Below are 24,266 nucleotides of genomic sequence, written 5' to 3' on the forward strand. Positions count from 1 at the left end.
AACAAACAGAGGTGGGTTTTTGGAAAAACAAACAGGATGAGGGGATATTTCTTGATAAATGAAACGACCCAAAGGTCTGAGCGTTTATTGATCACACCGCTGCTCAGTGTGTACCGATATGAACGTGACGTTTAAAGGTGGAAGGCTGGATTTCTGCAGATTGGCGGCGTGTTTGTGCTTTGGTAAATGGAAGGAGGCACCAAGACTGTGCGGGTACAGGCCCGAGCAATGGAAAAGGGGGAGGGAGGGAGAGATATGGAAAGAAGTGAAGGAGTGAGGCAAGGATGTGTGTCTGCATATTTGTGCAAATGTCCGTGTGCTTTGCGAGGTTTTCCTGCAGCAGCCAATGAGAGCTGGTGGTCCTACGGTGCAGACAAACAGACCATTAAACGGACGCCGGCCGCTCTGCTCGCCGTCCCTCCGGCCTCTGCTTTCTACCGTTTTCCGTCCGTGTTTATCGACCCTTCGGACATCAAACCTGATGTCTTGGTAGTCGTTGCGCTCTCCGTCTTCTGTCTGCTTCTTTCTTTTCGTTCTTCCGTTCCCACGTCCTGCGTTTTAACTTGACTCGTCCCTCCTCATAGTTTCAGCCCCACACACACACACACACACACACACACGGAGGCATTCCCGGTACGCGAGCAGCTGGAGTTTCATTTCAATGCAGTTAGAATCAAATCATTTCTTCCCCTCTCTGTGTCTGTGTGTTGTTTTTTGCCTTTCCCCCCTCCTGCTCTTTGCTTGGAACAAATGCTGGATTCAGCTGGAGCTTGGAGTTGGCAGACAAGCAGCAATCCAGTCAAATCGATAGGATTTGCCATGCCTGGGATGAGCTTACTCATCCATTCACCACACGGGGAATACCTCAGCTAAAACCCCTAAACTGTCAGAGCCGGACATTAGAAGCACAGCGTGTAGAAGAGCCATTACCACGCTGAGCTACAGCGCGGGCAGCTGTGTAATCACAGCTATTGCATTGTCTTTCTTTTTTGTTTCCTAATGCTGAAGCATAAACAGTGCTTAATTAAGGAGTTTAGTGTTGGAAATGTCTCATCACAACCATTTTTTCAGCTGCAGAGGCAGCAGATGGAAGAAGAAAGAAAGAAATCAAATCAAATCAAATCAAATCACTTTTATTGTCACATCACATGTGCAGGTACACTGGTACAGTACATGTGAGTGAAATTCTTGTGTGCGAGCTTCACAAGCAACAGAGTTGTGCAAAATACAATAACGTAAAACAAGCAAAATATAAAAATGGCTAATCTAAAAAGTAATAAATATATGTACAATATGTAAAGGTATATACATTACTGAATGTGTATACTAAATATGTTTTTCTACGTGTGTGTGTTTGAGTGTGTATATAGTATGTATATACATGTTTTACAAATGAAATAAAGTAAACAATAAAATAAGATATATAAAATATACAGAGGTTGGTATGTGCAGAACAGTGGTATTTATATACAGTATGGAGTGCATAATGTTGAAGTTCCAGTAGTGAGGGTGAGGTGTCTATGAAGTGTTCAGCAGTCTGATGGCCTGATGGAAAAAGCTGTCTCTCAGTCTGCTGGTACGGGACCGGATGCTGCAGAACCTCCTTCCTGATGGAAGTAGTCTGAACAGTTTATGGCTGGGGTGACTGGAGTCCTTGATGATCCTCCCCGCTTTCCTCAGGCACCGCTTCCTGTAGATGTCTTGGAGGGAGGGAAGCTCACCTCCAATTATCCGTTCAGCACACCGCACTACTCTCTGGAGAGCTTTGCGGTTGTGAGCGGTGCTGTTGCCGTACCAGGTGGTGATGCATCCAGTGAGGATGCTCTCAATGGCACAGCGATAGAAGGTCCTGAGGATGCGGGGGCTCATGCCGAATCTCTTCAGTCTCCTGAGAAAGAAGAGGCGCTGCTGCGCCTTCTTCACTGTTTTGTTTATGTGTACTGACCACGTAAGATCCTCAGCCAGATGTACACCAAGGAAGCGGAAGCTGCTCACTCTCTCCACAGCAGCGCCGTTGATGGTGATGGGGGTGTGTACTCCTCTGCACCTCCGGAAGTCCACTATCAACTCCTTTGTCTTTGCGACGTTGAGGGTGAGATGGTTGTCTTGACACCAGTGGGTCAGGGCGCTGACCTCCTCCCTGTAGGCCGTCTCATCACCGTTGGTAATAAGACCCACCACTGTAGTGTCGAGAGAGAGAGAGAGGGAGCCGTATAGGGATAGAAGGAGCAGATTTGGCAGGGCCACCAGGCAGGCGTAGCTCCTCCAGCCTCATGTGTAGCTCTGGTTTGTGGGTCAAAGCGTTGGTGGGGCTGGTGGGGCCGAGCCCTGCAGCTGCTGCCGTTGTGGCTGCAAGTCAAACAGGGTAACTGAGCCCCGGCTGCCTCCCTCTCAGGCCGAGGCTCACCGCACTAAGACGCTGAGCTCGCTAACGTAGGAAGATGAAAAGGATCATCAGATGTTTCTTGCATTACTCACTCTGTGTGTGTGTCTGTGTGTGTGTTGTGTGTTGTCTGTGTCTTCATAAGATGCCGGCCTGCAGTTGATTACCTGCTCCCGTTTCACAGTCGGTCCTGCGTAGGCTCCAAAATGCTTTGACTATGTCAGGAATGCCCACAATGCTTTTTATGTTGGAGTGTCACCTGGTGTGGTCGAATTTCAACTGACTGCAGATCCATGTGATTGTATGTGACTGGTAACATGTGCTTGCAGGTGCAGTTTGCACCAGCTTTTTAGTGCGATGCAAAACTGAACGTTTTGGAAAGAGGAAGGAAAAAGCTCCACACACGGGCAGAAACGTTTGTTTCTTTGACACAGCAGCAACAGGACGGGATTCACTCTCACGTGTGGCTGATTTCACAGAAACACAGTCGCCGCTGGTTTTGAAAACGGTGACTCGCCGTCACACAGCACCTCGCTTCTTTGTCTCCCTCTGTCTGCGCCTCTTCGCCCTCTCTCCTTTTTTTCTTCTCTACTCTTTTCCAGTGCTGGAAGGTAAAAGGGAAGGAGGCGAGCCAAAGTCACCAGTGCGATCTGATTTGGGCCTCTTCTGTTGGCAGACCATCTGACAGCGCAGGGCAGCGCATGTTGCTCTTTTCTACCCGCTCCAATCTGCCACAGCCTGGCCCTGCGCCACAGCTGTAACGGGACCCAGCGTTGTGTATAAATAGGCTAGGCCGACTCCTTTCTGCCATGTTCCTCAATGGGAAGCTGAGGCAATAGAGGAACAGGTGCTCCAACCCACACACTGCCTCCACTCGGTCCAACCCTGCCCTCCCCCCCTCCCTCCACCTTTATCTGATGTCCTCGGCTGTTTTGAGTACAGGACAGTCTCGGTGCACGTGTTAGCTCCGCTTTCTCGTTTCGTTCCCACTTTTAGAAAATAGATTTGAATATTTTCCTGTGTGTGTTTTTGTTATTGGTGGCTCTGAGCCTATTTCCACTATTCAAATGCCCCCCTCCCTCCCTGGCTCACGTACTGTTATTCTGGTCCTCAGTTCTCTTTGTTTTGGAGGTACATGTTGGTACACGCTAATCAAAATGCCTTTCATGCAATTTCTCGGCATCGTTTTTCACTGTGAAGCCACAGCTTGGCAGTGGGCGCACGGGGAGCTGGCTTTACTTCTCAGGACTTTCCACAGTTGTATTAACAAACAAACGCATTTTTCCACTGGCAGTCCACTTGGCACCGCGACCGCACGTTCCCTCCCCTGGGGTTTGTTCAGCAACTGAGCTGCTGACATATCTATAATCAGCAGATCACCTCATCAGGGGCAGCATGTGCCTAAGCTGACAGCGAGAGGAAACTTCTCACAGTCCAGAGTTAGCTGCCACCTGGTTTCATGCTAGACCGGTCTGGTTTCACTTTAAGCTAAAGTGCAGGCTGCCCTCTGTCACTCTGGACTCAGGCTGCAGTCCACGGGCGATAGAGGGCAGCCTGCACGCCACCGTGATGTGCTTTCATCACCGTTAGCTGCTGCATATTACATTTTCTGCAGGGTGCACAATTCTAAAAGTAAGAGAAGAATCTGCCTGAAATCGTAGCTACGCTTTAATGCAGGTCGCAGCAGTGAGAGCTCGCCGAATAGCGGGGACGGCAGTTTCTGTCCGAGAGAGCGGGTACACGACCTCGGCTGCACTAGACGTACCCGAGCGCGCTGAGCTCACGCCGAGCTGGACGGAGGATGTTGGGCTCGTTCTGCTTCACGTCTGAGGTGAAGAGGCAGTAACGAAACAGAGCAGCGTGCATGTCCCAATTTAGAAGTCGCCTGATCTTTCTCGGGCCCACAGTTTGAGAACGACTGATTTACGGTGACAGTTAATCACAGAGCGCACTTTTTCACACTTATTAAAACAGTTTGTGCTGATTTAAAGCTGTCAGAGTTTACTGTGATTCAAAAGGAGCACAGGTCATATGTTTTCCTTCATAACTTATATATTGAGTTATACATTTGGTGTTTAGCTAAAGAAAAATCAGGGTTTTTTGTATTGAGGCAGGATTGTGGTGTATTTGATGTTAGTGTTAATCCAGGATCAGCATTGACCAGTCATGTTGCTGTGATGTCATAGGTCTGCAATGTAGGTAAAAAAGGGGTTTTCTATGTTAATTTATAGAATATAATAAATGTAAATGTATCAAGTTAGGGTTGTTGTTTGTTTGGTAGTAATAGATTATAACAGCATTAGCTATTAGCTAGGCTCATGCTAACTGAATAGTCACACGTGATTGGTTGGTTGCGACGTTAATCCTGGACACTAACACCAACATGGGAATATCAGAACCTCTGAAGCTGTTCCTAGATAATCCTCTGCTTCTTCCTGATGCTCCCAAACTAACATTAAAACAACACAAACCGCCGACTAAACTGCAACAGTTTATTCACTTTGATAAGTCTCATAACTGTTCAAGCAACAAGAGGACAAACTTTTCTGATTCATCCTTTAATCTCCTTGTAAAGGCTCCAAGCTTCTCTCTGCTCTTTCTGTTTGTTTGCCCCCTCCCCCTCAAATATACCTCCCTCCTCCTCCTCCTCTTCATTCCTGCTGCCAAATTAAGTGTCAAACAGACAAGCAGGCAGGTGGATGGCCCACATGTCTCCTATAGAGGTCTGCAGTATGGTACAGAGCATTTCAGCCAGCACTCTGTTATCCCCCCCCCCCCCCCCCCCCCGGTTCATTAGCGGCTGATCGGGTTGTTATTGTAATTATGAGATGCTGTACATGTAGTGAGGGCACTGGGCTGCTCCCTGGTGGGTGGTCCTCTGTGTCGGTGTGGGCTGTAGAGGGATCACGGTCATTGTCCCACCTGCATTAGTTTTATTGGGTTTTATTTGTTGTGTTCTTTAACACACCAGAAGCTGGAGTCCGAATGTTAACTTAAAATGTGGATTTATTGAACCTGTTGAATCCTTTTATTTATACTTGAAATAGAAATAAATATTTAAATATTTTAAAACCTTTGTGATGTTTTTATGTGTTTTATGTGTGTGTGTCCATAGCGGCTCTTCATTCATGCATGTGATCACCAACCGTCCTTTAGGTCCCTTACGTCACTCTGCGTTCCTGTCTGGGCTCAGTTTACACTTTCACCCCCCCACACTTCCCTCCCACCATTTTTCTGCCCCCCTTCACCCCTTTTTTTTTTTTCCATGCGACCCCCTTTCCTTCTAGCCACGCCCCCTCCTCTCCCTGTTGGCTCACTCCTGGATCTCCTTGCTACCAAACCTGGGAGGAGAAGACTCTACAGACACAGGGGCTCTAACAACCAACCCCAGACTGCTGTTCCTCCCTCTTGTCGCCTCGACCCCCGACGCCCCCCCAGCATTCACTCCTGTCAGTTGAAAGCAAGACTCCATTTTGCAATAGAGGCTCTGTGCACATCCATGTGCTGCTCGCCCTCATGGCCCTCTAACATTTCTTTGTGTCAGTGAAGCTTCTCTAACAGGAAGCATGACATGCCGAGCATGTCGGCATGCCGGGCGACCAGAAAGACCTCACTGCCTCTCACGTATTTCTTACCTGCACTGTTTATAAAGAGAGCCCTCCATGTGAAAGGCTCGAGTCCTCTTGGTGTGACTTGAAGATAACTTTGGGCAGGGGTGAGTTGCACCCTGCCCCTGTGCAGTTGTGTAACAGTTTGTTATGTTGTTGTGTTTCACAATAGGTATCCGGTTAGTGCTGCAGGCTGACAGCGAGCGGGCGACCTGTGGGTCTGTTCGATGTGTCCGTGAGATAAGGCAGGAGGGGCAGAGAGAGGTGTAAGGTTGCTGTTATCACTGCGACTTACAGCAACCGCCGCATGGCCGAGGAAGAAGCCTGTTTTGGTGTTTTGCGATGCAGGTTGCGCCGAGGCGTGGTCAAGGCACACCGGTTCGCTGAATGAGTTACTGTTGTTGTTTCAAACTCGAGTGTTATCTGATGAGATGCTTAACAGTTAAAATGGATTTATTGACTACTTTTATGAGTTGTTTTTGGCTGCCGGCGAGGCTCGCCGCAGGGGGAAGTACAAAGTTGATCTGGTGGAGGCTGCGTCCACACAAATGTGGATACATGTAGCTGCACAGTTGTTCTCTGAGCTTGTTGTGCGTCTTCTCACTGGAAGCAATCTCAGCACTGAGCTAAAGACAGTGAAGGATGTGATTTATAGTAGAAGCACAAAATGTGCGTACTGGTCAGTGGATACGTGGAGATGAATTATTTAATGTTACAGATTCTATTTTGCTTTTACTCGTTTCTTTTAAAGCCCGCCACGTTCTTTCTCTCCTGCTGCACTGACGTTTGTCTTACTTGAGTCTCGGCTGGAAGAAAGGATATTTCCTGCACTCTGTGTTTCTCTGAAAGAGTTACTGCAAACAAGCGTAACGCCACTGCAGATATGGCATCAGATATTTTTACTGTTCAGTCTTTATGTTTTCAGAGGAAGGGAAGTGTGTTCCTATGATTACAAGTCAAAGTTTAACTCGACCTGCCCTTCTCACCAGCGTGAATCTGTAGTAAATGTGGTTCAGTAGTGTACTGGTTTTATAGGCGGCTCTGTGTTATAAGCAGCCACTTTGTTGATGCGTGATTCTGGTCGTAGGTTGAACCTGAATTGTTGACATGTTTTTCTTGCTAACCATTAACCAAATGGTGAGTTAATGGATAGCTCACACCTGGGGAAATGGCGTGCTCAGGTGAGAAGTCAGTTTCCAATCAATGTACTGCAATAAATCTTCCCTATTTTGGGATTCAGAGTTCAGTCTTTTTTTAAATGGTGTGTGCATGTGCGTGCGTTGTGATGAGGGTTCATGCATTTAGACGCATGGAGCTCTGAGCCTCATGAGCGACTGAGAGCAGCGTGGTGCGCGCACAAGCTCGAGCCTGGCTTTGAGATTCACTTCTTCCTAAAGGAAAAGTCTACATTAACTGAAAACATTAACAGAGTGAATAATTAGCATGAATTATTACGAGCTTCCTTTACACTGAGTATGGGGAAGAGGTTTTTGTGCTGCGTTGCATTCTTTTTTTCTGTCACTAAAGTGTTTAAAGGATTTTTTCATCGTCTGTCAGACGGCTGCCTTTGAATCAGTCGGTGCTGTTTATGTCCACGACCATCTGTTTTTAGGCCGCTGTTGTTATGGCTGATACAGTCCATGCATAGTTAAATCAAGGGAGCAAATTAGGATTTTATGTCTCACAGCTACTGAGTTTAATGGGCGTGCTCGTGAAATGTAAATGGGTGTGGCAACAGGGCAGAATCTGCGGTCAGCCGTCATCCTCTGTGTCACCGTGTGACCCAGTAAATCACATCTCTTCCACTTTATACAGCAAGTCGGTTCATGTGAACTAAACACCTGCTCTGGTGGAGAAACATCCACGCTCTGTGCTTATTCCTGGCATTTCTGCTGCAGGCAGTTCAAACAAGCAGGAGAAATGGCTGTGTGTATGAGGCTGGGGTGTATATATGATGCTTTATGGATGGCAAAGCTTTCTTTCCAGTAAATGTGTGTGAGCTGGTTGCCTTTGAAAAGATGGTTTCTGTCGTGTGACAGCTGTTGGTTTGGATCCGCAGGTTTGCAAATGGCAGTGTTGTTGATTTTGTGGCCGCTTTGCCGACCTGGAGTTCGAAACCTTCTTTGTCACGTCAACAATAGAAATACTGTTTTCATCGTTACACCTGTCTTGCATAATCAGAACGACGAAGTGTTTCTTCCTCCTGTAATTTGCCTTTAACGTGTTATTATGTGGAGCGAGAAACTCTCTGCACATCTCTCCCAAAGTTACTGTCTGCTGATGAATTCTTCACTCCTCTGATGCGTGCGCTGATGCGTGCGCTGATGCGTGCGCTGATGCGTGCGCAGATGCGTGCGCAGATGCGTGCGCTGATGCGTGCGCATGCATTTGTCTAAACGTAAGCTTGTGTCTGCACCAGCTGAAGTGTGGATCGTTTCTGTTAACCTCCTCATGGCTGCTGCGCTCGATCAAACGCTGCTGTACAATAATGCTGCTACAGCCAATGAGACTGTGTGTGTGTGTGTGTGTGTGTGTGTGTGTGTGTGTGTGTGTGTCAGAGAGAGAAAGGCAATTGCGGAGAGTCTGATTTTCGGACTTGAGTGGCCGCTTTGTGAATGGCTTTCTTCACCTTAATGCAAATCGGCGCTGGTTTTGTGGTTCTGAAACTGGGAGAAAGAAGTTTGTACTGATGTTCACATCCAGTTGTTGTAATGCAGCTGCAAACTGAGGATGGCCCTTTTGTCTGTTCAGCCTGCCACAGTCGGAATAATTGATGTGAATTAAAGCCAAAGCAACATTTTCCAAATGAACAACTCTCTGAAGGATGCAAATGTCCTGCGGACAGGTTTTCATCGTCCCCGTGATGACAGGGATGAATAGTAATAGGCAAATATTGTGCTGCATTCACCTGACCTGTGCAGCACCCTCGCTTCAGTCTCAAACACAGCATTTCCAGTATAAAGTCACAAATGACCCGCTGCATGCTGCAGTGTGTGAGAAATGACATCTATGGAAAATTTTCAGTCCTGAAGTTCATCTGTGAAAACTGATTGTTCTGTATCAAAAGTACATTGAACATTTCTTATTGAAAGAACATTAATAAAGAAGTAATCAGCTTATATTAATTGAAACTTGCTTGTTTCTTATGCGCTTCCCTCTGTCTGTCCTTTCAGTCTGCTCGAGCAAGGACATCCGGAATAACGTGACCAACCTCCAGTCGTTGGAGAACTGCACCATCATCGAGGGCCACCTAAAAATCCTGCTCATGTTTAAGACCAGGACGGAGGACTTCCGCGGCCTGAGCTACCCAAAACTGCGAGTGGTGACGGACTACGTGCTGCTGTTCCGGGTCTACGGCCTCGAGACGCTCAGCGATCTGTTCCCCAACCTGACGGTGATCCGCGGCAACAACCTCTTCTTCAACTATGCTTTCGTGCTTTACGAGATGCTGCAGATGAAGGAGGTGGGCCTGTACAGCCTCATGAACATCACCCGGGGCGCCGTGAGGATAGAGAAGAATCCGGACCTGTGTTACCTGGCCACTCTGGACTGGTCCAAGATCCTGGACTCGGTGGAGGACAACTTCATCGTGGCCAATAAGAATGAGAGGGAGTGTGGAGACGTGTGTCCAGGCATAGCCCAAGGTCAGACCATCTGCCCTCAGAGCACCATCAACGGACACTTCAGGGGACGATGCTGGTCACAGAATCACTGCCAGAGAAGTAAGTGTTTGTGCTGATCAGTCTTTAAATGTGCACACATGCTTCCTCATGATTATGCAATGATTTCTGCATTCTTAGTGTAAGCAGCCAGGGGTCGTGGACACGCCACGCCCTCTGATTAGCATGCGATGTGTGCAAGTGATCCGTAATTACAGGATCGGGATCTGCTTCATGTGCGGAGGGACTCGAGTGAAATGCTGAGTCAGAAAACAGGAAAATCTAAAGTAGGCATTATGGGATGAAATGCCCTTTTAGAGCTGAGGTGAACGTTTGTTATAAAATGTACAATTGTTTTGTTTTAATGTTTAGTAAAAAAGTAACAAAACCAAAAAAACATCTGTGGGTTTGCTCAGCGCTGCAGTCGCTCGCTCTTTCCTACCATAAACACAGAGATCGTCCTCTATTGTAAGACTCACTGAGAGGATGCTTATTATTTTTTGAAGGCGATTATAGCCTGTGTTGTTTTTTATTTTTTTAAACATTTTTTCTTTTCTGTCTCGTGTCTGACAGACAGGCTAGCCTTCAAAGCGTGCCAACCTCGGCCGTGTTTATACTCGAACATCGACTGCTGCAGCTGGCCTGTAGTCCCGCCTCCTCGATTGTCTGCCAGGTCTTACTGTCAGGAAAATAAGACAGGAAGTGCCTTTCTCCACGTCTCAGTCTTCCTCTCACACATGATAGTTTGACTTGAGCTGAGTGCAGATCGTTCACCGACGCTGGATGTTTAAAAGAAATGGGACGTGGCTGTTATCAGTTTTATTTAAACTCACAGTGCAGCTTTTTACTGTGGCAAAAGTTTTAGATGATGATGTTGGCCTGTGCACAAGTAATCCAAGAGCTGCCCTAACGGTGCTTTCCTGAATAAGCTGGAAGTCATAAATTCCGAGTTTCCAGTCAGAAATTTTTGTGGAACGCCACTCTCAGCAGACCAGCGTCGTTACAATCCAAGATGGTGGCGCTGAATCAAAACGAAATTAAAACTGTAAACTCTTTTGACTCATTAAAGAAGTCACGTGCACAGCAGCGAGTAGGTTTTATCCATGAATGTGTTTCTAAAGCGTTTTGTTGTTAGTGATGCCCGAATGGCTCCACCTCGCCAAGAACCAAAACAAATTCTGTTTCCTGGATTTTTTGGGAGACGCTAACGTGACATCACTCCCGAACTCTGACATCCGAGTTTGGAGGTACATAAGTGCTGACACACAGATTTTTAAACAGCCTACCTGCTGCTCAAAAAGACCAAGGGCTGTCTCTAAAGGAGGAGGAGGTAGAGCAGGGCGATATGACCAAAAATATTTATCACAATATACATTTGAAAATTTGCGATAACGATATAACTGATGATATAATTGACACTAGACAAAATACTTTACAACTCCACAACTTTATTAGTGCAAAAAAAACCCCAAAAAATAAACATATTTTCACTTAAACAAGCAGCTGTTTTTTATGTGCATTAAAGTTATATAAAAATTTAACAGTGCAAATGCAAATTCCTTGCTGACAGTTTAACCAAAAGGCATTTCCAGTGGAAACTGGCCGACATATCCTCAGCATAACCATGTATAATATCCACTAAACTTAAAAAGAGGTTATACACACACAGTACGGTAATATTATGTTGAAGCACAGTACGTATCACTCCGCGAGGCTCCTGCCAACGATAGCCGTAATGCTCCCACAATCCATCAAGCGGTGCGGCTTCGTAGCTTAGCAAAGTTGTACTAAAACAGCTGACAGATTTTCGAGCGCCGTGTAGCACATAAAATCGTTTCGAGGTCATAAACACAACCAGAGTTCATACATAAGGCACACGGGATTATAAGGGGCACTGTCGATTTTCAGAAAAATCAAAGGATTGATTTTAAGTGTGCCGTATTTTCCAAAAAACACGGTAATAACGACGGCCCGCTAGCATGCTCTACCAAAAATAGTGCTTTGTTGTGTATCTGACGGACGAAAGCCAAACCAGTTCCACACCACTGAAGTTGCAGCATTTTTACAAACCAATTCTGGTTCATCCGTTTCATTCAACGATCCACTTTCACCCTCCTCATTCTCCGTCACCGCCATGCTTTTTCCGCCATGTGCGTATGAAAACAAAGGAACTGTGCATGCGGGTTTTACCCATATTCTATCACGATATTTCATTTTCTTATCGTTGCCTAACATTATACTGGTATTACTGTGAACGGTATGATATGGCCCAGCTCTAGGAGGAGGTACTCAAAATGTTGACCTGAGGGTCCAGGATGAAATAAATAAGGACTGTTTGTTTTTTTAAATGCACTGTGAGTCATGTCATCAGTCCAGTAGAATCCATATTTACTGTACAGCTGATTAGGTTCACCCTGTATACCCTAAATAAAAGTCAAACCGCTGTGTCCATTAAAAACAGCACAAACAAAAAGCCCACTGACACAGACGTGAGCGTGCACATCTGTTGCTTCAGGGCGCAGGTATGAGGCTGCGCTCTGCGTAATGTGACCGACACCAGTTTAGTAAAGAGCTGGGTGTCAAAGCTGGAGCCGTTTCTAGAATATGATGCAGTGCCTGCCTGCCCCGCAGCAGCGTGTGTGTCGCACACAGGGGTGATACGTGAACGCTGATGTATGGCTGATGTACTGTGCTGCTCGCTCTAAACGAGAGCTACATCGCCACAGGCGTGTTTTCAGCCTACAGGAGCTGCAAACACGTGCTCGTCTGTTTTATTAAATATTATAAGCCGACGTGCATCTGCAGCCGTAATGATAACAGCAGCGCAGTATCAGCAGTGCGTTTTGTATCTGTTCGATACTGATGCAGATGTAGCTGCAGATCCGCAGCGTGACGGAGAAACTAATAGGATGTTTAATGAGGGCTTCTGTGAATGAACACTGGCAGTTTACGAACTTGGACATGTGTGAGCGTAGACGCATGCACGGGTGCGGGGCAGAGGAACATTAGACGGGGCATTAAAGTTTATGTGTGAGTGGAAACTGTGGGGTTGTTTTTGTTGTGTTTTTATAGGGTTGCAGTCGCCTTAGGTAAGAGCCAGAGAGCCTGCATTCCTCTGATCTTACACTGCTGCGAGTGTGTGTGTGTGTGTGTGTGTGTGTGTGTGTGTGTGTGTGTGTGTGTGTGTGTGTGTGTGTGGGGGGATGGGAGAGTTTGCACCTCAAGACATGGAACTTTGAGCCGTGCAGAGCCCCTAAATAACCTGTTCAAACCGCATGTATGACCTCTGAGGTTCGTAGCCCAGTACTGTTTGTGTGTTTCTGCTGTGCGTGTTTAGTTTGTTTGTTTGTATGTGCAGCTTCAGATGTGGAGCTCTGCTACAGTAGTTTCTCAGTCGGTTGCTTTCTGACCAACGGTAGCATGAACAGTCTGTGTTTCCTCCGCTGTGTAAGAAAAATGTTTCTTCTAAAACAGCTGATGCTCTGCAGTCCTGCAGTGATTGGCAGGTTTTCTGCACCTAGTTTCCGCCTGCAGCTCCGTGCAGGACCCTGCGCTAAAACCCAGAAAGTCAGAGTAACTGTGTCTCTGCTGAGGGTTTTTAAGTAAAGACAAAAAAATCTCTGACTGTGCTCAAGTATGGGATTGGCAGGAAGACGAATGCAGCTCACAAACACACCTCTGGAAAGGAAACGGAAAGGGTGTCGGATCAGTGGTGCTTGTGGATCTGTGACAAGGTGTGTAGGTATGATGATAATCTGTGCACCCACATGTTTCACCCAAGATAAGTGAAGTGACAACGTACACGGATCTGCTTTGATTTGGAACTTTTTCATCTGAACTTTGTGGAAACCCAGATTAATATAACGAAGCAGCTTTTAACTCGATGAATGTAGGAGTGGAGATTTGTTTCATCAGATGATCCGCAGTACTGTACAAAAGTCTGATTTCTTTATATTTTGCTAAGAAAGTGTAAAATAGATGCAGCGATTTACTGAAACATGCAAAAATGTGTGGAAATGCAGTATTTTTTACACCACTTGAACTTTCTTGAACAAGCGTTCTTGTAATGTCTTGAAGTAGTCTTCAGGAAGAGTTCTCCAGGCTTCTTGAAGGACAGTTAAAGCTCTTCTTCAGCCACATTTCCCCTGAGACCATTTCTGTGGATCACCTGAAGGTCCTGTGTCAGGTCTTTGTTGGATGTGTTTTTCCTCTTTCGTAAGGACATGACTGTCAAATACTGTTAGTATAGATTTTTATTTTTAAACCTGCCATTTTTTCTTTCGTGCTCCAGTTTCCTCCGATGTTTTTTTAAGGACACTTAAATGCTAAGATGTGCCCTTCAGAATCGCACACTGTTGTTCTGTAGTTTCATTTGAAGTAATGGAAACAAATTTAGTGTTTTTGTGACAAAAAACCCCCAAAACGGTTCTTTGCTGAGTTTTCTGTTATGCGTGGACACGACACCGGTTCATGCCTCAAGTCGGGCGCCTTCTTGTGGTTAAACAATTCCGTGAAAAATAGTCAGGTAAAAGGACTGGACTGAAAATGGGTAGAAAAGCTGAAAATGTTGAAAGAGCTCCACGAGGCCTGGAGAACTACTCCTCCAGACCACCTTTAAAAAAAGAAATGACACGAAAGGGGCGACTCAAGACTTTTGCACAGTACTGTAGAATAAATATCACTCGAAAGTGGTTTAAATTCACCCAGAAAAGTCAGAAGAAAGCTGTTTGACTGAGAGGAGACACAGATATTCACAGGTGTCTGAACCGAGTAAGGAAAAGGAGGTAAAGCGAGCGGAAACAAAGGAAGGGAAACAGTCAGCGACGAGCGAACGAGGGAACAGGAGCAAACAGTCGATCTCCTGTTTAGATAAGCTCTATCTGCTGCCGAGGCCTGGCACGCTGTGTTCAACCACACCAGCCTGCACTCTGCTTGCACAACTCGCACACACATAAACATCCACACAACCAGGAGGATGGAAAGCTTTTCGGGTCAAAGTTCACTCTGCCCACGCTTTGTTTGCTGCGATTGTTTTCAGATACACGCAGCTAGTCACGGCTTCATCTCGTAGCGACAAACGGATTACCCGTGCCCCTTCGAGCCACCTCAGGTTAAACCCGTAACGGTGTTTCTAAATGGATCCAACTGCGTCATCTGAAATGACCTTGTGGTCCTCCTGACCAGAGTCGAATTCAAGTTGGACATCGCCCAGCAGCGGTGCTTTTCAACTTGGTGACAGACGTCTAAAAACCAGTAAAAAGCTGTGAGAGAAGCAGCTGAAGCACTGTGCACGCAGGTGTTTTCACTGGTAGTAAAACAGTGTAGAGGGGATTTTAGCATGTCGCTGTAGGCATGTGTAAGTTGTACGCTTTGTTCTTTGCAAAAGGGGGAAAAAACGCCAGTGTGAGGTTTCAGAGTTAACCAAGTTGGTGTCATTTTTCTGTTTGTGTGTGTTTATTGCCAGAGCGGTGTCCTGGCAACAGTGCACCAGGTATTTTTGTACTTAAAAGACTTCAGAAGTTACTTTGCATGGCCAAGAAACCCGATCCTGCAGAAATCTTTGCACAAACAGATAAGAATGAGTACGAATGTTTCCTCATTTGTCACAATGTTTCTTTTTTAAAAATGAGTGTGTTATATTAAATTCAGGTAAAGTGCTTTACATGCACTGAGCATATGAGTGTCTGTGATTGCTGTCTTAGCTGCGGCTCGTGGGCCTGGACGCTGATGCAAATTTTCATCTGATATTTTTTTACTTCTCATGCTATCAAATGAAGCCAGAGCGTCGGTCGGGATAAGACGTGCTCCAGATTTGGGGGGGGGGGCAAAATAAACAGAGCAAAACAAGCATGGCGAGGCATTTCAAGTGTGGCTCCCAGGTACACGCACAAACACACACTCGAAAGCCACAAACACACTTTAGCCAAAGAGGTGAGCGGCCCAGTTACAGGCGGCTACAGAGAGACAGAAATGATCGGTATTGGGGCGATCGTGGCACAAGAGTTCGCCTTGTAATCGGAAGGTTGCCGGTTCGAGCCCCGGCTTGGACAGTCTCGGTCGTTGTGTCCTTGGGCAAGACACTTCACCCGTTGCCTACTGGTGGTGGTCAGAGGGCCCGGTGGCGCCAGTGTCCGGCAGCCTCGCCTCTGTCAGTGCGCCCCAGGGTGGCTGTGGCTACAACGTAGCTTGCCATCACCAGTGTGTGAATGGGTGGATGACTGAACGTGTAAAGCGCTTTGGGGTCCTTAGGGACTAGTAAAGCGCTATACAAATACAGGCCATTTACCATTTACCATGGTATTAAGGATGGAGGGGCTCAACCGAGCGCGCCGCCGGCCTGCGCTCTGCTCGCCGGCCTTTTAATTGTGAAAGCGTCTCTGCCTGACTCTCCTCTCTGTCTCTCTCGATCCTTCTCAACTGTTTTCAGTTGATTTAGTTTCTGCAGTTGTTTCTAATGAAAGGTAAACGAAGGAGTTTTCCTGCAGCTACTGTTCTTAATTAGACGACGTGGATACAAACACAAAGGGACCGAGTGTCAGTTCTGTTAAAAGCTTTAAGGGAACAAGGTGTGTGTTTTTATCTATATTTCAATGGTTTATGTTGACACATGTCCTAAAGTGTCAGTGGTGCATATCATTTCAGGTCATTATGGTGCTGTGCAGCAGAAAGCTGCTGCCCTGCTAAAGTATCAGTTTATAACCTCCCCATGTGGATTCAGTGCAAACTGTTACAACTCTTACTTGCGTTCAGATGCTTCGTTAAATTGGGCGCGTCGCCGATCTGCGAAGCGACAACCTTTGCACATTTACTGAGTCACTGCTCTCAACACACAAGCCTCCATCTGGAGGAGAAGGCGAGTTGTTTGTCTTATATGCCTGCCGCGTTCCAGTCACCTGTCGAGTTCACACACACACACACACACACACACACACACACACACACACACACACACACACACACACACACACACAGGTTTGCTTTCCCTCTGTCAACAACAGTTGGGAAGAGTGTACCACGAGGAGGGAAAAAGAACATAAATGTATGGAGTAAACACCCGAAGGCCATATTTGTGTCAAAACTGGGAAATGCAACCAAATAATCAGTCAGGAGTCCCCCGGGCGACTTGAACTGTGACCCAGATGTTTTCCTCCAAATGCTGCTCTCCTCCTCTCCCTCACTGGAATTAGCTCGGCTGCCTGGAAGTGGTTAAATAAATAACTTGTACACAGTTAGACGAAGCAGAAAGTGGAGGATTTGCCTGCACTTGTAACATACGGTGGTATTTGCGTAATGCGCTGTTTTATGCATCTTGCCGAGCTCTAAATGGTTAATCTCAAACGCCGAAGGTTTCATTCATTTGCTTTACAGAAGATTACAGCCAAATGTCCAGTTTTCTAGATGCTCTCTTTAGTTCTTAGTCCCGACTCACTGCAACTCCAGTGATTAAATAGAAAATGGTGTTTTGTTCATCGCCAATGATAGGACACAAATAATAATCAGTTCTCGATTAAAGCACGACTCAGGCCGTCCTGATAGTGAAACAAATCAGAGCGCTTCGCACGTGTTCTCGTTTTTCTCTCGTTTGTTGCCATAGAAACGGGAACGCTTCTCTCCGACGCTCTCTGTTTGCGATAGTTAAAGCTTCCCTGTAGTGGCTTGCATTACATCAGTACACGCACTCACTCGCTGTAGTTTGGATTACCATTAATATCTTATAAGGGACAAAGAGTGCAAGAGGCAAAACTAAGAGAGGAGGAAGAGCGGAGGGAAGGACAGAAACAGACAGATGGGAGAGGTAGCAATCGAGCTCCTGTTTTCCTTCCCGGCAGCTTGCATCCTTGTTAACAAATCCAAATTAACTTTGATAAGCTGGCATCAGTTATGTATGTGCATGTGCATGTATGTGTGTGTGCGTGCACACTTCCCCCAGCCTCCATTTGTGCATTCATGAGTACAGAGTAGCGCTAGCTGAGCGCCCCGGGGGATCAGGAAAACTCCTCCCTCTCCTCCCTCTGCTTGCTCATCAATGGACTGGCACTTCCACATCCTGCTACACACACGCGCGCGCACACACACACACACGCGCGCACACACTCACAATGTGTAATGGTACAATTCCCATAGACACATGCACAAAAATACATGGCTGCAGACTATGCACACTGACACCGCTGCCCATGTCATGAGCCTGGCTGCTAGCAGAAATGGTAGTAGCTCATATAGTGAGGAGAGGACGGGGCTTCTGAGGATACGAGCATTCATGGCTACTGCTTTCTTGTTTGGTTTTTAAACTCACATTTATCATTTGTTAAATCAGTGCAGTTGGAGACTGAGAAGGAACTTGACGTCATCTTTAAGGACAACAGTGGTTTATCCGCTTGTAATGTGTCACTTGAATGTGTTTCCCTGTGTAATAAAGCATGCTGGCAAGCAAACGGTTGTTGCAGCCTGAGCCGTCTGAAGGGACTTCCTCATTACTTCCTGCCTTTGTCCTGAAGTACTTCCTACTGCTGTACAGCTCCGGGGAAAAGCTGGAGAATTGAAGGAAGGGTTATGTACTTGTGAGGGTGGTGGATGGAAAGGGAAGATCAGTTAAATGATTATAGCCCTGCAGAGAAATGCTACATTTGCTGTGTTTTCTTTAAACCTCCAGTGCAGGAAGCAGCATGTAGGAATTCAAGCGGCTGACATGACAGGTGAGCGTGTTTGTGTAAGAGGGAGGGAAATAACACGACCCCTCTTCGGGTCGGAGGGAACGGGATTATTGTCGGGTGTTTTGGCCGATCAGGTGACAGCTGCTTCTAGCTCTGACATCAGAAACACATTTGTTAGTGAGTATTCTCTATTTTACGGTGGTCCTGAGGGGTCAAACGGCAAAAAAGGCTGCAAAAGCATAGAAAACACAGCAGATGATGAATATATCACAAATACATAAGTAGGAAAAAAAATGTATGGAAAGCGTTTTTGGGGAGATGCTAACATGCTAACAGTAAACATGTGTCTGCAGTATTTTATAAATAATCATTAAGACTTGTACCGATGAACCTTCAACCTCTTCAGAGTGTGTTTTGGTATTTAGGTTTCTGTCATCTGGTCCGTCACGTTAATGTGCCCCCAGAAACACTTCTGTTGTGCTCTGTGAGATTTTCTTTTCCGTTGTGTTTTGTCTGCTTTTTGCAGCACTTTTCTCTGCTTGGAGTTTGACCTTTCAGGGCCACCATCCATCCCCTCGCTCTGACCTTTCACGTCACTGCTAAATGTTCTGCCTTTAAACCCCAAACAGGTTCGCAGAGCTGGTCCAAAAATGAGGCCACCCTCCTGACATCCTCACACGCACAATGTCTTCGTTCCAAATATCTAAAACTCACGTTGGCCGTCATAAATAGAACCGTATAAATACTGGCAGCAGTAAAAACTCGCCGTGGTCAACAGTAGCCCGCCGTCATAGAGTTGTCCCAACGTGCTGACTGGTGACAAATATAACCGCAGTACATTGTAACAAATAACATGGCGCTGACATTTCCTACTGCTCAGTGAAAGCTGCTTTGACCTTTAACCTTAAATGTATTGGTACTAAATGATTGCTGAAACCAACTTTGTTCTGTTTTCATGCATTAGGGGTTTGCTTTTGATGCAACTGTGGAAAATTCTGATTGCAACGACCATGAGAGACGAATTTATTCATATTTATATATGAAGGACTTTTGTCCTTTTTTTACATTTTCCAGTCGTGACGCAGCAGACATGTCAGGCTCACCTTTGGGTTTTGGACAGGATTTTAGATTTGCTCAGTGTCAGTGAAACAGAGCTGAGGACAGAAACCAGGGTGACAGCAATAAAACACATGACAGACTGCCCTGGTTGCTGCTGCAGCTGTTAAAAAGAAATACATTTAGCGTTACTGCACCAACAAGACAAACGTGGTCATTTTGTTCTGCACTGCTTGGATACAAATACATGCAGAATTGCAGTTTTGATTCTCGTATTTCCAAACAGACGTGCAACATTAAATCTGAAGTATTTTTATATAATCGGGTCCTGATAACAGTCAAGTCCTCCCTTCGCCATCGACAGCTTTCGAAGAAGTCCCGGGCTCCTCAGCCGCAGCAGATGCAGCACCTACCTGTACATTCATTAACTCGCTGTAAAAACAAACACTGCTGGCTTCAGTGGAGCATAGATCCTCTGTGTTCATGCATACGTGATCTGAGAAAGTCCTGTTAGGGGCTTAACATAGTCTGTAAGCACAGCTATTAGTGCGTGCTGCGTTTGCGATACGTGATGGTTATGCTCTGTTAAGTACTTGGAATTTCATGCCTTGCTTTGAGGTGGTAGAGTGGCTCGACTGAAGGGGTCGGGTGAAATGTTTTTTTTTTGTTATATCGCCTCCTTGGGAAAGTACTGTTTCCCACAGTTTGAGAACTCTGTTTGATAATAAATACATGTGCGTTGATTCGCTCTAGCAAAAAAAAAAGAAACCTCAAAAGTCAGTGCTGGAAATGAAACTTTGTTTCTCCTAAGCTGAACTCGTTTGACCTCGCCATCCTTGAAGTTCCTTCCAAACCCAACTCTTTCCACTTTGCTCTGTCCAGACTCGGATCATTCACTTCTCATGTCCTTGGCCTTAAAGAAATGCCTCTTTCCTTTAAACTGTTTAACAGGTTTCTGTTAGGGCAGAAAAACCCAGAGTGTCCTTTAGAGTCCTGCCGTACCCAGGATGTGTTAAGTGTCTGTGAAGGGAGCCTATTAAAGACCCCGGTCACTCAGGCTTGGAGACTAGTCAGCAGATAATTGGCAACAACTGGTCACAAATTAAAAATTTGTATTCCACGACCGACAAGTGGCGAGTGGTTCCTAGAAGTGGCTGGCTGTTGCTAGGCGAAATAGGTTGCAAAGTGTGCCAAAAGCCTCTGATTGGTTGGTAGCAGATTGCTCTGTTCACCCACAGTTTGCTTGTGGTTAGTGTTTGCACAGAAATCGACGTCTTCCACGCAAAGTGGAAACTTGAAGTGTGGTCAAACTGGTGCCTCCTCGCTGCACTCAACACGTTTCAAAAGGGACAACTTTTATTTTGAAGGTGAACGTTTTCTGTTTCCTGTTTGTGTCATACTTTTCACACTCGCTACAGCTAGTTGGCAAGTGTTTGCAGACATTGCACACCTTCTGTGCTACAGATTTCAACTGCAGGTGAGCAGCAACAAACTGAAAGTGGTTTTCACCGTAAACCTCTTTATGACCAATTTCATCTGGTGACTTTCAGAAACCATTCGCCAGCTTTTCGTCAACTTTTTCCATAGTGGCCCGGAGTTGCCGGAGGGTCACTGACCGGTCTCCCGGCCTGGGTGATTGGGCTTTAGCAGTCAATCTGTCAGCAGCGTCCAGCAATCGTTTGCCAGTCAAAGAAAACACATTTTTCCCCGTCGACCGGTCTTTAGGCCTCTGTGTCTGGGGTCAAAGGCGATACTTCTGTAACTTCAGATGAGTTAGTAACTGCAGGGGAGCATCACTGGGAGAATTTGGGACCACGGAGGTTGGGGGTGAGCGTATATAGAGGCAACAACACGGACACATAAATGGGTACATATGTTCATGCACACACTGCAGTGTGACTCACAAAGACGGGAGGTGCCAGTGTGGAGCGGTACACATGTTCCCGGCTGTGTCGCTTGAATGCAGACACGCTGGAAAAAGTATTGTTGTTTTTTTTGTCATCCTCCTCTTCATAACCACAGTGACTTCCTGCACTTTTCATATCTTAACTTAGCCATATTTTTCCAGGATGATTTATGAAGCAGTGTAAACTTCCTGGTTTCACTGTCATCCTTATATTATTCAGATGAGCAGAGCTCCAGAGGAAGCTGTGCCATTAAAGGTTGTAGTAAAGTTTTCCATATTTAGAAACCCACCACCTCATCCAGTAAGGAATAGCTTGCGGTGGCTTCATCACCCCTGCTCTTTGGGTGATGAGTACATCGACTGGCAGGGGTCCAATGTGCAGACGGTACTTTCCTCTGGCCTGCACCTTCTACCACTTTTCTGTTGAGACTTGTAGCATCGGGAGCTTGTAGAGGCCATCTGCCCGAGTTATCGCGTAACACGTCTGATAAGAAATGTTTACGCAGAAACAAAAGTGGGTGACATGCTTTAACGTTCACATGTGAGTGAACGCAGCCTGTAAGATAAACCTCGGTGCCACCGGTGTTTGTGTTGTCACGCCGCGCTTTAGTGTTGGGCCTGGTTTCTTCTGACTTTCTACTTGTCAGTCCTGATGATGTCATACGGAGCCGGTAGAGCAAAAGTAGTCCTGTCCGTGAGGCCGCTTGGCGCCTTTTGTCATCTTTACTGCCAGCCTGATAGCTTGAACAGCAATATAAATTTGCTTTTCAAATATAATAATGCTTTGATAACCCCGTTTCTTCTGTCCATATCAGAGTGGTGACAGTAACAATGGCTGCTGCTGTGTCCCTGTTATCTCAGAAGTGCGAGTAGTTGCTGTAGTATGCATTGCCAGCACTTTACCATCTCTCCTCGAGCTCTTGCTACACTTTGATGGCCCCTCTGCCCTCGAGATGAGTGAAAGCAGTTAATACGTTCACCGTGTCTAGATATCTGGTCTGTGTAAGAGACAACAGCTGAGACGGAGCACTAAAGAGGACAAAAATATGTTTTTGCTTTCTCTCCATTTCTCTTCACTGCTTCTGATGCTCCACCTTACGGCCAGGATCCTCCCTCTGCACCTCCTCCCTTTTCCCTTTCTTCTCCTTTCTGTCCCCCGTTCTTTTACTTTGTACTCTCCCTCCTCTCCCCCCACCCCTCTCTCTCCTTGCATGCTGTGGTATGCAGACATGCAGGAATTTCTGGGCCTCAAAATGATAGACCAAACTTGTCAGCCCTGGCTCCTGTTACTAAAGATGGCTGCTTGGCAATGTGTTTGCCGGCGATTGGTGCGCGTCTGAGTTACTCCCCATGTGATTGGCTGTAACGTGTTTGTCCACAGTTCGTGTGTTGTTGGCAGAAGCAGTTTGCGAGCGCTCGGTGACTGAAAGCCTTTTCTTTTGCTTTCTCTCCAGCGTGTGTGATTTAGGATCACATGTGCTGCTGTGTTCTTGCACAGGGTAGAGCATCTCACCGCTGGGTTTAGGTGTAGTGTAAAGGTTGCGTCAATTATACCTATAATAAAATGACCCCATTGAGTTACTGTACAAAGATGCACATTTGAGAAAAATACTGGATTTTAGAAATATACATTTTTAGTTTTTGTGCAGTTTTATCAGCAAATACAGCGATACACATGCATCATTTAGTCATCACTTAATGATATTCTCAAGATACATTTAACAGTAGTCTAACAAAGTAAGAATAATTGTATTTATATAGCACCTCAGAGATAAAGATGTGTTTTTAGCAGCTTTTTAACAGAACAGCCACAGATCTCCGAGTCGGTGGGAGGCAGATCGGAGTCCTTTTGGGGCGGCTGTGGCAAAATGCTGCGTCTCCATGGGGTGTAAGCCTTGACCACAAGACCTCAGGGACCTGCTGGAGATGATTGGACATGTAAAGCTCTAAAAGTCAAAACCAGAATCTTAAAGTGGGAGGCCAGTGTGAAGATTTTGACCTGTTGTCATGTGTTGAGTTAAATCAACTAAAAAAATGATACAAAATCTTGTTTCATTTGTTTAGATGGCTGTGAAAAAAACTTGAGTCATGTTCAGGGAGGGATTTATTTATGATGAAATGAAATGTGTGACAACAGCAGCTTTATGTTTTGCATCCAGCCGTGGCCGTTTGGCTCTTTGCATGCAGCTTGTATACACTATTACCACCTAACATTGTGTGTGTTTGAGATTTAAGCTTTCACATTGACTACAACTGCATATGAGTCAGTCTCAAACTCTAAGTTGCAAGTGAGGCCTTCAGGAACATCTGTAGATTTCAGCTTCGGACCCGGTTTATGCTCTCTCTGCACAGCTGCGTGACACCGTGTATACACATGCTTTGAAATTTGGACACCCTGGAGAAAAGAGCGGCTGTCATGTCTTCATATTTTGTAGGTTTGCCCTTACTGCCTCCAAAGTCAAACGTAAGCAAAAACCAGCTTTTCCACCATCTGTTGTGTTGCTGGATTAGTTATGTCAAAGCAGTAAAGCCACTTTTTAAACAGCCTCTGCACTTGTATATACTGAAGATGACATTGAGTAGTGCCCGTTACTTGTTGCTTAATTTAGATTATGAACTAGTGAGCTAGTCTCTTACGATGAATGTGTTTGTGCGCGTATCACCCGCAGAGTGACGTCTGGCCCAGCTAATGTTTAGCGTGCTCTTAGCCTCGTGAAGGCATTGTTGCAACTAAAAAAGGTTCTGCTCTGTGGCACTGCTCGCAGCCTGTCACTCATGCATGCTGCAGTCTGCGGTGTGCGCCACACACACCTGTGGTTTGCTGGTATATTGGATGAAGAGCGATGCACCTGTGTTCCTGTGCGTGCGCTGAGCGTGCCCGTATATCATCTGTCCTCTCCTGGTGTGATTTGCGTCTTGACATAAACAGAGTGGAATGAGGATTTTTTTTTCCGTGTGGAATTTGCCGTCATGTGCTGTCAGTTTTCCACTTTTAGTGTG

The 24,266-nt window shown here is 46.0% G+C and overlaps 1 protein-coding gene across 1 annotated transcript in view; it reads left to right on the plus strand.

The window, feature by feature from the left end:
• insrb (insulin receptor b) overlaps positions 1 to 24,266 on the plus strand; it is a 77,871-nt gene that overhangs the window by 13,808 nt on the left and 39,797 nt on the right. Inside the window, exon 2 of the mRNA XM_063466985.1 lies at positions 9,165 to 9,713. Coding sequence (XP_063323055.1) covers positions 9,165 to 9,713 — 549 coding nt within the window. The remainder of the gene's footprint in view (positions 1 to 9,164; positions 9,714 to 24,266) is intronic.

The sequence above is a fragment of the Pelmatolapia mariae genome, linkage group LG23 (genome assembly GCF_036321145.2).
Source record: "Pelmatolapia mariae isolate MD_Pm_ZW linkage group LG23, Pm_UMD_F_2, whole genome shotgun sequence".
In the NCBI taxonomy this organism is placed as follows: domain Eukaryota; kingdom Metazoa; phylum Chordata; class Actinopteri; order Cichliformes; family Cichlidae; genus Pelmatolapia; species Pelmatolapia mariae.